Raw genomic sequence first — 13,228 nt, 5'->3', positions numbered from 1 at the left:
GGAGCCGCGCGGAGCCATGCACGGAGCGGGGCAAGCCCATGACTCCGCTCCCTGGCCGGAGCACCAGAGAGGGGAAAGCCCTGGACCGTGCTCCCCAGCGGGAGCTTGAGGGCCAGATTAAAACGTTTGATGGGCCGGATGTGGCTCCCAGGCCGTAGTTTGCCCACCCCTGACATAGGATCTCTGTGGTAGAGGAAGGGATAGAATCCCATTCTCCAGATTGGTAGTCAACTGTCTTAACCATGAGACTCTCCTCTTTTTCTGCAATACCTGCCTTATTCATTATACACCTTCCAACTTCTGCAACAAACAAGGCAGGAGTCCTCAGACAACAGCCTCCTTCAGTACTCAGCCCTGCTTTATTCTCAGAACAGGCCCATCTTGTGCACTGAATGATGCAAGGGTCCTATGAACAAACAGTAGGTGATCATGTAATTAAAGAGCGTACTATAATGCATATGACCAAGGGAGAGAAATAAGATTGCACAGGCAACTTTATTGTGATATTTCCTAATTTCTGACTGCTTGACTTTGCAATCTTAATAGTAAAGTAGTTTTTTGTATGTAACTTCCTGGATTTTTAAAAAAGCAACCTGAAAAACCAAATTCCATCACATGAAATTGTATGGTCTCCTACATAGTGGTTCAACTGTTCCAGAATCATAGAATGATAGAAGATTAGGGTTGGAAGAGACCTCAGGAGGTCATCTAATCCAACCCCCTGCTCAGTCTGAATCTTTAGATCCACCACTCAGACCTCTGCTACTTGAGCTAAAGGAGTAGCCGATCTCAGTAGTAGGTTGTCATCTGCGTGGGCCAGCCACGGGAGGTAAATGTAGTAAAAATTTTGCCAGTTGGTTATACAGCTATTTGCTGAGTAGAGAGGAATATTGATTCTGGAATCCTGGTTTCTATTCTAGATTCTGAGGGGACTTTAGTGGCTACAGACACTTCTGCCCCTGACCCCACCAGCCTATCCTTGTCCCAATCCCCCACCCCTTCAGCTCCACATTCCAGTATTCTTTCTTGTCCTTTATCACAGTCTCTTTGCTATGTTTCAGAGTAGCAGCCATGTTAGTCTGTATTCGCAAAAAGAAAAGGAGTCCTTGTGGCACCTTAGAGGCTAACCAATTTATTTGAGCATAAACTTTCGTGAGCTACAGCTCACTTCATCGGATGCATAAAGTGGAAAGTACAGTGAGGAGATTTTATATACACACAGACCATGAAAAAATACACGTTGTAAGGAGAGTGATCACTTAAGATGAGCTATTACCAGCAGGAGAGTGAGGTGGGGGGAGAGAAAACCTTTTGAAGTGATAATCAAGGTGGGCCATTTCCAGCACATTTCCAGGAGTTAACAAGAACTTCTGAGGAACAGTGGGGGGGGGAGGAGGGAGGAATAAACAAGGGGAAATAGTTTTACTTAGTATAATGACTCAACCACTCCCAGTCTCTATTCAAGCCTAAGTTAATTGTATCCAATTTGCAAATTAATTCCAATTCAGCAGTCTCTCATTGGAGTCTGTTTTTGAAGTTTTTTTGTTGAAGGATAGTCACTTTGAGATCAGAAATTGAGTGAGCAGAGAGATTAAAGTGTTCTCCAACTGGTTTATGAATGTTATAATTCTTGACATCTGATTTGTGTCCATTTATTCTTTTACGTAGAGACTGTCCAGTTTGACCAATGGCAGAGGGGCATTGCTGGCACATGATGGCATATATCACATTGGTGGATGTGCAGGTGAATGAGCCTCTGATAGTGTGGCTGATGTTATTAGGCCCTATGATGGTGTCCCCTGAATAGATATGTGGGCACAGTTGGCAACGGGCTTTGTTACAAGATAGGTTCCTGGGTTAGTGGTTCTGTTGTGTGGTATGTGGTTGCTGGTGAGTATTTGCTTCAGGTTGGGATCTGTCTGTAGGCAAGGACTGGCCTGTCTCCCAAGATTTGTGAGAGTGATGGGTCGTCCTTCAGGATAGGTTGTAGATCCTTAATAATGCGTTGGAGAGGTTTTAGCTGGGGGCTGAAGGGGATGGCTAGTGGCGTTCTGTTACTTTCTTTGTTGGGCCTGTCCTGTAGTAGGTGACTTCTGGGTACTCTTCTGGCTCTTTCAATCTGTTTCTTCACTTCAGCGGTGGGTATTGTAGTTGTAAGAAGGCTTGATAGAGATCTTGTAGGTGTTTGTCTCTGTCTGAGGGGTTGGAGCAAATACGGTTGTATCGTAGAGCTTGGCTGTAGACAATGGATCGTGTGGTGTGGTCTGGGTGAAAGCTGGAGGCATGGGTAGGAATAGCGGTCAGCAGGTTTCCGGTATAGGGTGGTATTTATGTGACCATCGTTTATTAGCACCGTAGTGTCCAGGAAGTGGATCTCTTGTGTGGACTGGTCCAGGCAGAGGTTGATGATGGGATGGAAATTGTTGAAATCATGGTGGAATTCCTCAAGGGCTTCTTTTCCATGGGTCCAGATGATGAAGATGTCATCAATATAGCGCAAGTAGAGTTGGGGCATTAGGGGACGAGAGCTGAGGAAGCGTTGTTCTAAGTCAGCCATAAAAATGTTGGCATACTGTGGAGCCATGCGGGTACCCATAGCAGTGCCGCTGATTTGAAGGTATACATTGTCCCCAAATGTGAAATAGTTATGGACAAATAGTTAAGTGACAAAGTTCAGCCACCAGGTTTGCCGTGACATTATCGGGGATACTGTTCCTGATGGCTTGTAGTCCATCTTTGTGTGGAATGTTGGTGTAGAGGGCTTCTACATCCATAGTGGCCAGGATGGTGTTTTCAGGAAGATCTCCGATGGATTGTGGTTTCCTCAGGAAGTCAGTGGTGTCTCGAAGATAGCTGGGAGTGCTGGTAGCGTAGGGCCTGAGGAGGGAGTCTACATAGCCAGACAATCCTGCTGTCAGGGTGCCAATGCCTGAGATGATGGGGCACCCAGGATTTCCAGGTTTATGGATCTTGGGTAGCAGATAGAATACCCCAAGTCGGGGCTCCAGGGGTGCGCCTGTGCGGATTTGTTCTTGTGTTTTTTCAGGGAGTTTCTTGAGCAAATACTGTAGTTTCTTTTGGTAACCCTCAGTGGGATCAGAGGGTAATGGCTTGTAGAAAGTGGTGTTGGAGAGCTGCCGAGCAGCCTCTTGTTCATATTCCGAACTATTCTTGATGACAACAGCGCCTCCTTTGTCAGCCTTTTTGATTATGATGTCAGAGTTGTTTCTGAGGCTGTGGATGGCATTGTGTTCTGCACGGCTGAGGTTATGGGGCAAGTGATGCTGCTTTTCCACAATTTCAGCCCGTGCACGTCGGCGGAAGCACTCTATGTAGAAGTTCAGTCTGCTGTTTCGACCTTCAGGAGGAGTCCACCTAGAATCCTTCTTTTTGTAGTGTTGGTAGGAAGGTCTCTGTGGATTACTGTGTTGTTCAGAGGTGTGTTGGAAATATTCCTTGAGTCGGAGACGTCGAAAATAGGATTCTAGGTCACCACAGAACTGTATCATGTTCGTGGGGGTGGAGGGGCAGAAGGAGAGGCCCCGAGATGGGACAGATTCTTCTGCTGGGTTAAGAGTATAGTTGGATAGATTAACAATATTGCTGGGTGGGTTAAGGGAACCATTGCTGTGGCCCCTTGTGGCAAGTAGTAGTTTAGATAATTTAGTGTCCTTTTTCTTTTGTAGAGAAGCAAAGTGTGTGTTGTAAATGGCTTGTCTAGTTTTAGTAAAGTCCAGCCATGAGGAAGTTTGTGTGGAAGATTGTTTTTTTTATGAGAGTATCCAGTTTTGAGAGCTCATTCTTAATCTTTCCCTGTTGGCTGTAGAGGATGTTGATCAGGTGGTTCCGCAGTTTCTTTGAGAGCGTGTGACACAAGCTGTCAGCATAGTCTGTGTGGTATGTAGATTGTAATGGAGTTTTTACCTTCAGTCCTTTTGGTATGATGTCCATCTGTTTGCATTTGGAAAGGAAGATGATGTCTGTCTGTATCTGTATGAGTTTTTTCATGAAGTTGATAGATTTCCACTCCATACAGCTAAATGCAGTGCCTTGCATAATGACAGGTTTCAGAGTAGCAGCCGTGTTAGTCTGAACTCGCAAAAAGAAAAGGAGTCAATCAGGGGACACCATCATAGGGCCTAATCACATCAGCCACACTATCAGAGGCTCGTTCACCTGCACATCTACCAATGTGATATATGCCATCATGTGCCAGCAATGCCCCTCTGCCATGTACGTTGGGCAAACTGGACAGTCTCTACGTAAAAGAATAAATGGACACAAATCAGATGTCAAGAATTATAACATTCATAAACCAGTCAGAGAATTCTGCCCATTTCAGCCACTTAGCATTTCTTATTATTTTTCTGCAAATGTAAAAGGTAGCAACCCTGGCTTAGTATGATGCAGCTCAAAGTCCATCCTGCTGAGCATGCTCAGAATTGCTTATGAGTCTGAATGCTGTGTGACACTGCTCAGCCACCTCAAAGCCACTCTGCAAGATTGAGCCCTAAGTGAACATTGTTGTTATCTATGTTCAATTTAAAAGGAGCTGTTAGGAGATCATTATAAGAAAAAGAGAAATACTTGTTGGACAGAACAACATGTTCATTGAGTTTAGCTTATTTTACCCCACTGCTGCACACTCAACAATGATTTATTCAGATAAACAAAATTTACCATTTGGACTCCAATCCTGATGTCAAGGGAAGCTTTGCTCTTGACTTCAGTGGCACCAGGAGTGGGCAGTTATTGTATTAACAGCCTTTGGATACATTGATAAAAGATTTTTGCTTACAAATATATATTTAAATATCAGCTATTATGCATGCACAGTCATTACTGTATAGACGTTTTAATGTCATTACTGTCCTGTTAATGTTAGTGGAAGACCTGCCTTATGTGAGGCTCTAAGCACCTTACACACTTGAACTGTGGGCATTCCGCATCTTGTGATATCAGGCCCCGGGTGAAGGATTCCCGTACACGTACAGTGAGATGGTTGAAAAAACTACTGCCATTTCATTGTATCCCCGGTAATGTGCTGAGGTTTTCTATTACTTTTTCTTAAGAAAATTCACTGTCAAAAGCTCCAGTAAAAATATGTTAAAATTATGTCTTAAATCGGTAAAAAGATGGAAGTGAACTACCAAGGCTTCAACCTCCAATATTTAGATGCAGCCAGGCACTAGATTACTTTTCCTCTTGTGTACCCCATTATGGCTGGTTACTGGAGAATACTTGACTTCCAGTCCTTTTGTTGATTCAAATCATAACCTTAATATTCTTTGGAAATTGTACAAATACACTGCATTAGTGTGTGTGTGTACACAAAGGGAGACATTCATACATATAGGAGGTTTTGTATAATATAGCTATTTCTTTTTTATATCCTATGTCCTATACATTTATTCAGATATGAAAAGAACATAATTATCAGGCAAAGCTAACTTTGTTGACAGTGCCCCCAAAATATAAATAGGAGAAATGTTTCACAAGCCATATTCAGGACAGCATGAATATGAGACCTAACTTGTGACACATGTCAGCCTCAGAAAGATCGCGTATTTTCTGTTTTTTAAAGACTCAAACAAAACTTTTCACATTCTTCTTTGAAAAAATTACATTTGAAGTCCTTTTTCACCCAAACACATTTTCAGATAAGAGCACACAAGTCTTGACATTATTTCATTTTGTAATGCGCATCTGTCAAGGAACAGAGATATGATACAGCTACTAAAAACTGATGATTGTGGAACAGTGAAACTTGACAGCATTTCATTTCCTTTATGTTCTGATTATACATTTATCAGGAAACCTGTATCTCTTCTAGTTCAGCTAGAAATTGGTAGAATTCAAGAACTCAAAGGCTTGGCAAAGAACTGTCCTATTATTTGGTATCATCTTACATTTTAGAGAAGTTGCTTGGTTGAGTCATTGTTAAGGCTTTTGCTTCTCCTTTCATTGTTGTGGTACACTATCCAGAGATCACATTTCTATAGGCCCTATAACTGCCCTGCAGCACAAATTAAACGCTGGGATATTTCATACATATACTGTGAAGTTTCAATGGTTGTCAATCATAGTTTGTAAAATATAAGGATTACAACCTGATATTAACATCCAGATCCATTGTGTTCATTTTATGTGTGAAAATGAGAAACCCTTGTGCGGACTCTAGATTTCCCAGCCTCTTTGTCATCCTGTTTTTAATTTATCTCCATGTTTTGAGCCAGTAAAATAATTTTACTTATCTGTTTAATGCAAAGTGATAAACTATATCTATTGATCTGAATTATCAGAACTTGAATGGATCTACAGGTCATGTGAGGATTCAGTTACACTTTATTCTGATCAGAGAGAAAGATCGGAGAGTAATTTTACTAATTCCTCAGTGAATAAGGAGCTATGTCTTGAATTTTGTTAAACTAAAGTTCCTGTTCAGTTTCCTGATGGAAATTAATTTCTGTGCTTACACTGCATTAATCTGGAGAACTATGTCTTTTGAAACTAAAAAATGTTTAACAGTGATGGGTAAAATTAATCAGTATATGTATGTTTTCTTTTTCTAGGTCTACTTCAGTAAAAATTACCCAGAAGTTATTCAGAATGGTCAAATTGTCACAGATTCTTCAAAAGATGCTGCCTCAGGATTAATCATTTATGAAACTGCACTGTGATCCAGCGTAGACATGATTGCTTTCTGTAGAATGCAAACCTGAAACCATCTAAACTGGATGAGTGACAGTGTTTAGAGGGGAGCTTTTTGCACTAGACAACAATCATATTTAATGTTAAGAAAAATGTTTCATCTGTCTAGCTCTTTAATTTCAGTGCAATACATTTATCATTTCCATCTAAATAAATTTCCATTACTAAAGGAATTAGGCAGACCTAGGTTGTTGTTTGTTTTTTAAAGTTACGTTGTGGAGACTTTCATTTTTAAATCACAGGTGCAAGGCATCTAACAATTCTGGGGTGCAGTTTTAGAGATTATTACAAAACCTGCAGTTTCTCTGTTTTCCCATTTGAAAAGCATGTAAAATCAATTTGTTTAGTGTCACTTTAAAATGACAACTTTGTCTTACCGCAGTTTTGATAATATAACACACCATCTTCTAATGCAGTACTTTTTATATAAGCCATCTTTTTAAAGCAGTTTTACAAACTGGCAGAAACAAGAACTGAACCAACCAAAAATACATTTTTATAGAAATAAGTGAACATACTGTTATAAATATTATTTTTTAAATTAAAATGTAATACAGGTATGGTGTGTAGAAATTAATGTAAAAATTTCAGTTTTCCTTTGCTGAGATCCAAATGCTGAAAATCAGCATCAATCTACTGTATTTTAGAAGACAATGGTCGCATTTTGCTTATATTTTGCACTGCCCCAATATTTAAATAATTGAATATACATTCCTCTTTTTATCCAGGTAATCAAAGAAAAAAGGATTAAAATAACTAGAGGAAATACTTATTGAAAGACTTGTCATCAGTAAACACTATGTAGCAGAAAGTTATCTTCTGCAAAACACATTGTGAAAATGTGTACATTATTTGCATTTATTGTGCCTTAATACAATTCAAGCCAAATCTCCACCTGCAGGGTTCACAGCAAATTCATTAAATATACTTTATTTTACTGTTTTAAATTAATGCATTTAAAAATTTTGCATCAGGAATTCTGTTTAATTGAACCTTTGTGAAGTTGCCATTTCAGCTCTTATGGGTAGAAAAGTATCCCTTGTAATTTTGAATGCCCTTACTGATATTGAGAAGAATTTAAGGAAAGATCTGTATTCTGTGTTCATAAGTTAGGTCCTGATCCAGTAAAGAACTTAAGCATGTAGCACTATTCACATGCTTCAAAAATTAAGCAAGTGCTTTGCTACTTCCAGTTCTTTGCTTTTGATAGAGATATTTACAATTTGAGGTTCAGTGCAGTCTAAGGTTATTCACCTTACATTTTAAATGGTGTTTTCCCTTTCGTCGACTGAAGAGCAGCAAATAATGAAGAAAAATGGAAAAGAAAGTTGTGATTTTTAAAATCCTGTAGAATATAATTGTTATATTATATGATAGATATTATTTTCCCAGTGAAGGAAGTGACTAAATTAAGGGAAATTCAAACTGTTAATCTTATTTCAAGCAGCAATACCAGCAAAAATCTGATTTAAATGCAAAATTCCGCTCTATCCACAAGTAAGATAATTATGGTCACACCCTTTGCCACAGAAGAAAGGCTGAGTAGAAGGGCTTTCCCTATGCAGAAACCCAGTCCAATACTGGCAAGGCTGAAGAACAGAGTCTTCACTCCCAACCTGTAGTAGCTTTCATGCAACAGGGTTTGCTGAAGGAGAAGAGGAGATTGTGGATGAGTCCTGCCAGCCATCCCTCCACACCCACTTATGCCAAGGTTCAAAGTAGAGACCAGCTGCTACAGAACTCTGCTCTGTGACATTCAAAGGGTTGTGGCATCCCTGTATGTGGGTTCTTTGTGGTATGGGCCACCTGACAGCAGAAATGATCCGTTTCCGCTGCATTTCGTTCTCATTTGCCCATCTACACAGGTGTGGCATCTGGCTCCTAGTAACACTCTTTTATTGTTATCATGAAGTTCCAAAATGAAATACTGCTTGGGCAGATTCTGACATCCTTTCTCTTGATGAGTAGCACCTTACTCCACAATTACTCCCATTAAATTCAATAGGACGACATTTGATATGGTGCTATTTAACATAAGGGTCTCACATTCGGGCCCTTTTATTGGGCTGCGTCTAATCTCACCTAACCCTGATTTATAGTGGTGCAATTCTATGGCCTTGCATGGATGTATGTCTTTGGTTTACAACAAGATAAGAGGAGAATCATGCGTACTGTGTGTGATATGCTGGAGTTTTTAAACATACTACAAAAGTGCAGGCATCTGGCCATATTGTACTGTGAATCTATGCCCATAATTTCCATCAATATTCAAGAGAATCATGTGCATGGATCAAGGGTATAATGTGGCTCTAGACCATTTCAGCCAAAAATGCTTCTGTGGTATATTTGAGAGAAGAATCCAAAGTTTTTGGCTTCTGCAGGCTCACTGGCATGAAAGCTAGACAGATCTTGCTTTATCAGACCCTCAACTAGTATACTTTGCTTACCAGAATTAATTTGATACTGTAGCTTTTTGAATGCACACACAAATGCTTGGCATCTAGGAGAATGCGGATTATACTGTATGACGTGTTTTGACAGGACAATACCAGCTATATGTCTCAAATGTCAATGTCAGAGATCAAAATGAAAAGCTGTGCAAGTTGCTGAACAGGACAATTGGTACTGGTATGTTCATGTTGTAGTAACTTCGCTCAATGCCATTAAATCCATAGTGTACTCTTTTAAAAAACAGTGAAGCTAAATAATACAGGTTGGATTTAACCAATAAATCATTGTTCCATTTTTTTCTTACCATCTGTTGCTGTTTTGTTTTAACAATTATGTAACATTGGCTGGTCCATTTACTTTCAGATGAGTAAAAATGTGTCAGTGCACCTTATTGTTAGCCATCAGATTTATGACTTAGTGTTTAAGTAAAGTGTGGGAGGGAATTAGCCTTCCATTTGCTGGGCCTCTTGACTGTTAAATGTACATAGTTCTGTTCCAGGGAAGCCTTTTACATATCTATTTCAGGTAGAATTCAAACTGTTCTCACATCTACATTTGAAAATATTCTTAATTTACCTACAAGCAACAAAGCTGGGTTGTTATGATCTACATTCCTTAATTGGAATCTCTTGGAAATGAATTCCACCTTCTGAATTATTGAAGCCTTTTAAAACAATTTCTTCACCATCAGCTGCCTTAAAATTCTCTAGAATCTTAATTCTACTATAGACTATTTAAAATACAACAACTTCTGAAAGTCATCAGTGCATAGGTGTATTTGTTGGGAAAGAGACTAAGAGCAGCCCCTGATTCTGATCTAAATCATTGTAATTTAGACAAATGACAGTCATGGCATATCTGATATCTGTTTGTACAAAATAGACAAATTGTGGAAGAATAAACACCATCAGGAGGAAGATTGCAGAAAATTCTTTTAAATAGTGTTTATCTCTGGGTCCGGTGGGCCTTGTGGCAATGTTCTGTTGAATTCCCTGCACCAAGGTCTCAATCTTAGGGTACATCTAGGCTACATTGCAGCAACACCAGCATGCCCAGTCCTTGAAAGAGACCATCACTTTCTTTGATCCGGATCAGTTTATCTGGTTGTCTGAGTGATTGTGGACTGGTTCCAGCCTATGGTTAGAAAAATAGTGGTATGATGCGTTTGGATAAAATTGTGGGGAAATGGAAGATCCTTAGGACTCCCAAGAAAGGTGTAGAGACCTCCCTGAAAAGTGTTGCTTTTCAGATTGCCTGATCTCTCTCCCCCACAAAAATCTGACCTTTTCCTCTCTGCATTCACTCTTCTTTTTTTAAAAGGACTAATTATTTCCTGTGATGAGGGTGAACTTCTGACATTTTAACAGAAGAATGGATTTCTACACACACTTTAGTTTCGGTAACGTGGCATTGTTTGAGAACTTTCACTGTTTTCCTTGGAATTTGTAGAATGACTTTTGATTGTTATTGTCATAGAAGGGTTTTTAGTTGACTATATGGTATGACGTATTGCTGTGTGAAGAAAGTGTGATGATGAAATCCTCAAAAGTATGTGTAACCCTGTTATAATGAGCACACACATTACCATGTAAAGACACAAATGCAGTATTGCACTTGAAATAATTTGTATTATGGCACTGTCCCGAGACCTCAATCAGGTCCCCTTACAGTTGTGTTTGATGCTGTAAAAACACATGGTAAGAAACGGTCCCTCCCCCAGAGGGTTTACAGCCTAAACAGCCAGATGGACAAAGAGTAGGAGGAGAAACAGATATTTGCAATATCTGTCACAGCCCTGACTCCAGAAGAGTGTTCTGAGTCAAGAGGGCCTTGCTGGTAAGGAGCCTGGATGGAAGGGGGATGGTGGACTGAGGTTAATTCTGCTCCCTTCCCCTGCCAGCGAGGATGCTGGTGTGGAGGCTTATTTGTGCAACATGTTCCCTTTTGGAATGAGTAAACTAGACCCCTGAAGGGGCATTGTTCAATATGTATCAGCCTCACTGAACTTATTGAAAGCACGCTAAGGGAAACCAAAGCAGAGACACAACCTGGTTCCTCCACAGGCTGCCAGAGATTGCTCCAGCTGTGAGTGCCCACCATTACACCTGTTTGTTGTTGGGATGTTTACTATATTAATATATTGATTTAGTTTAATAGCAGGCTTTAAGCAAACAAGCAGGAAGAATGAATTCAAAATGACCTTGACAAATTGGTGAATTGGTCTGAAATCAGCAAGATGAAATTCATTAAAGACAAGTGCAAAGTACTATACTTATGAAGGAAAAAAATATCAAAAGCACATATACACCATGGAGAATAACTGGGTAGGCAGTAGTGCTGCTGAAAAGCATCTGGAGGTTTTAGTAGATCACAAGTTGATTATGAGTCAGCGATGTGATGCAGTTGCAAAAAAGGCTGTTGTGACAATAAAGGTCCAGACACCCGAAGGAGAGAATGAGGGAGTCTGAACCCCCCAAAATAAGCAATTGAATCAACTGGTTGTCGACAGTGTTATTATGTATATAAAATATGCCAACTAAGTTCTTTTGTGAAAACATGTAATGTCCTGAACTTGATGGCCATTAGGAGATACGTATACAGGTTATGATTATGAATTGATGCATGTATTTATGTGTAGAAAATTGTAATCGTACCCATAGTGCAACTGCAGCATCACCTCACAGCAGTGCAGTGAGACAATCAGGCAGGGAGGGCACCTCCCAGGCAGGTGTTCACACTGTGAGCACCTAGCATTGTCGAGGTAGGAAGAGACAATGGTGGACCATTAAAATTAATGGAAAAAACACTGAAACAACTTGAAACTGAAAAGAAAATCCCATTCTGGGAAACCCCACCCATTTGTGTTACTAATATATAGTATTATATTAATGTATAGTATACATTATACTAATGTATAAATTACCATAGTCTGGGGGGAAAGGAATAAAACCCTGCAAACTCTGTTGAAAGGGATTTGAAATGAAGGCTATCCACAAATGAAGGGCCAGCATCTAAGTGGGGTGCTTTTCATGAAGCACTGGATCCCCTCTAGGACAGAGGGCCTGCTGGGAAACTGTTCAGAGGCGATAGATAACTTGTATTAACCGAGGGAATTTAGCTCATATAGAAACGTAAAGCCTCAAATTGTGTCTCTGTTCTGTGTGACTTGTATGTATTTTGCTTTTCCTTACTATTGCAGCTTTGAATCTGTGATTTTCTTTTCTATTAAACAAACTTTTTCTTTGTTTCTGCCTCAAGCAGGCCTCTGTTGTGCAGACGGTGGGGAGCATGAGCACCAAAGTGAACTGATAACTGGGGGCAGGTTTCACACCCTTAGGGGTGATGAACTGGAGGGGAAAAGTCCAAGTGGCTGGTAGTTAAGACCTCCGGGAGAAAGATTTGGGGGGACTCGGGACCAGAAGGGATTGTTGTGGTAACCCTGTAAGAAGTAACTAGGCTGGTGGAAACCAGGATGGGACCCTACACTGGTAGGCTGGCTACTGGGGGCAGAGCCATGAAGAACAACAGCATAGCACTAAGACACCCAAGTTACGTGGCAGTCAGTGACAGAATTCCTTATTGATCCCCGAAAAGGTCTGGCTGTACAGCAGTAAAACCCTTTATTGTAGAAGGCAAAAGCAACAGAAATAGTGTCCTTTGTTGGGAAAGAGTAAAGAGACAGACAGGAAAAGGGAACCACTCGAGAAAGATCAGCAAATGGAGTTATGCAAAGAAAGGAAGCTAAAATCTTAAAGCTTAAGAAGTCAGAGCTGGGGTCTTTGCTGTGTGAAGATAACCGGGGGCTTAAAGGGTACCTACCAGACCAGGACCTAGGAACTGCCCAAGTTCTCTTGTAGGGTGTGCAGGAGCCCAAAGAGACAAAGGCCAGAACAGACCAGCAGGATGAGGAAACTGCAGGACCAATTCCCAAGAAGAGGCATGGAGGAGGAAATCTCTCTCCTTCATCCTCACTCAGAGCTGGTGTGAAGCTACAAACCACAATATCTACACTATCTCGAATGGGACAACTGTCGTGTTAGAAAACTGGTAATTATTCTTTCATTAC

At 40.5% G+C, this 13,228-nt stretch overlaps 1 protein-coding gene across 1 annotated transcript in view; it reads left to right on the top strand.

The window, feature by feature from the left end:
* ABCC4 (ATP binding cassette subfamily C member 4 (PEL blood group)) overlaps positions 1-9,444 on the top strand; it is a 206,568-nt gene extending 197,124 nt beyond the window's left edge. The window contains exon 31 of the mRNA XM_074962631.1: positions 6,573-9,444. Within this exon, the coding sequence (XP_074818732.1) occupies positions 6,573-6,680 (108 nt within the window). The 3' untranslated portion in view covers positions 6,681-9,444. The remainder of the gene's footprint in view (positions 1-6,572) is intronic.
* The last annotated feature ends 3,784 nt before the right edge of the window (positions 9,445-13,228 follow it).

This window comes from Natator depressus, chromosome 1 (genome assembly GCF_965152275.1).
Source record: "Natator depressus isolate rNatDep1 chromosome 1, rNatDep2.hap1, whole genome shotgun sequence".
Lineage (NCBI taxonomy): Eukaryota > Metazoa > Chordata > Testudines > Cheloniidae > Natator > Natator depressus.
The sequence above is the reverse complement of the archived record's forward strand: the minus strand, read 5'-3'. Positions and strand labels throughout refer to the sequence as shown.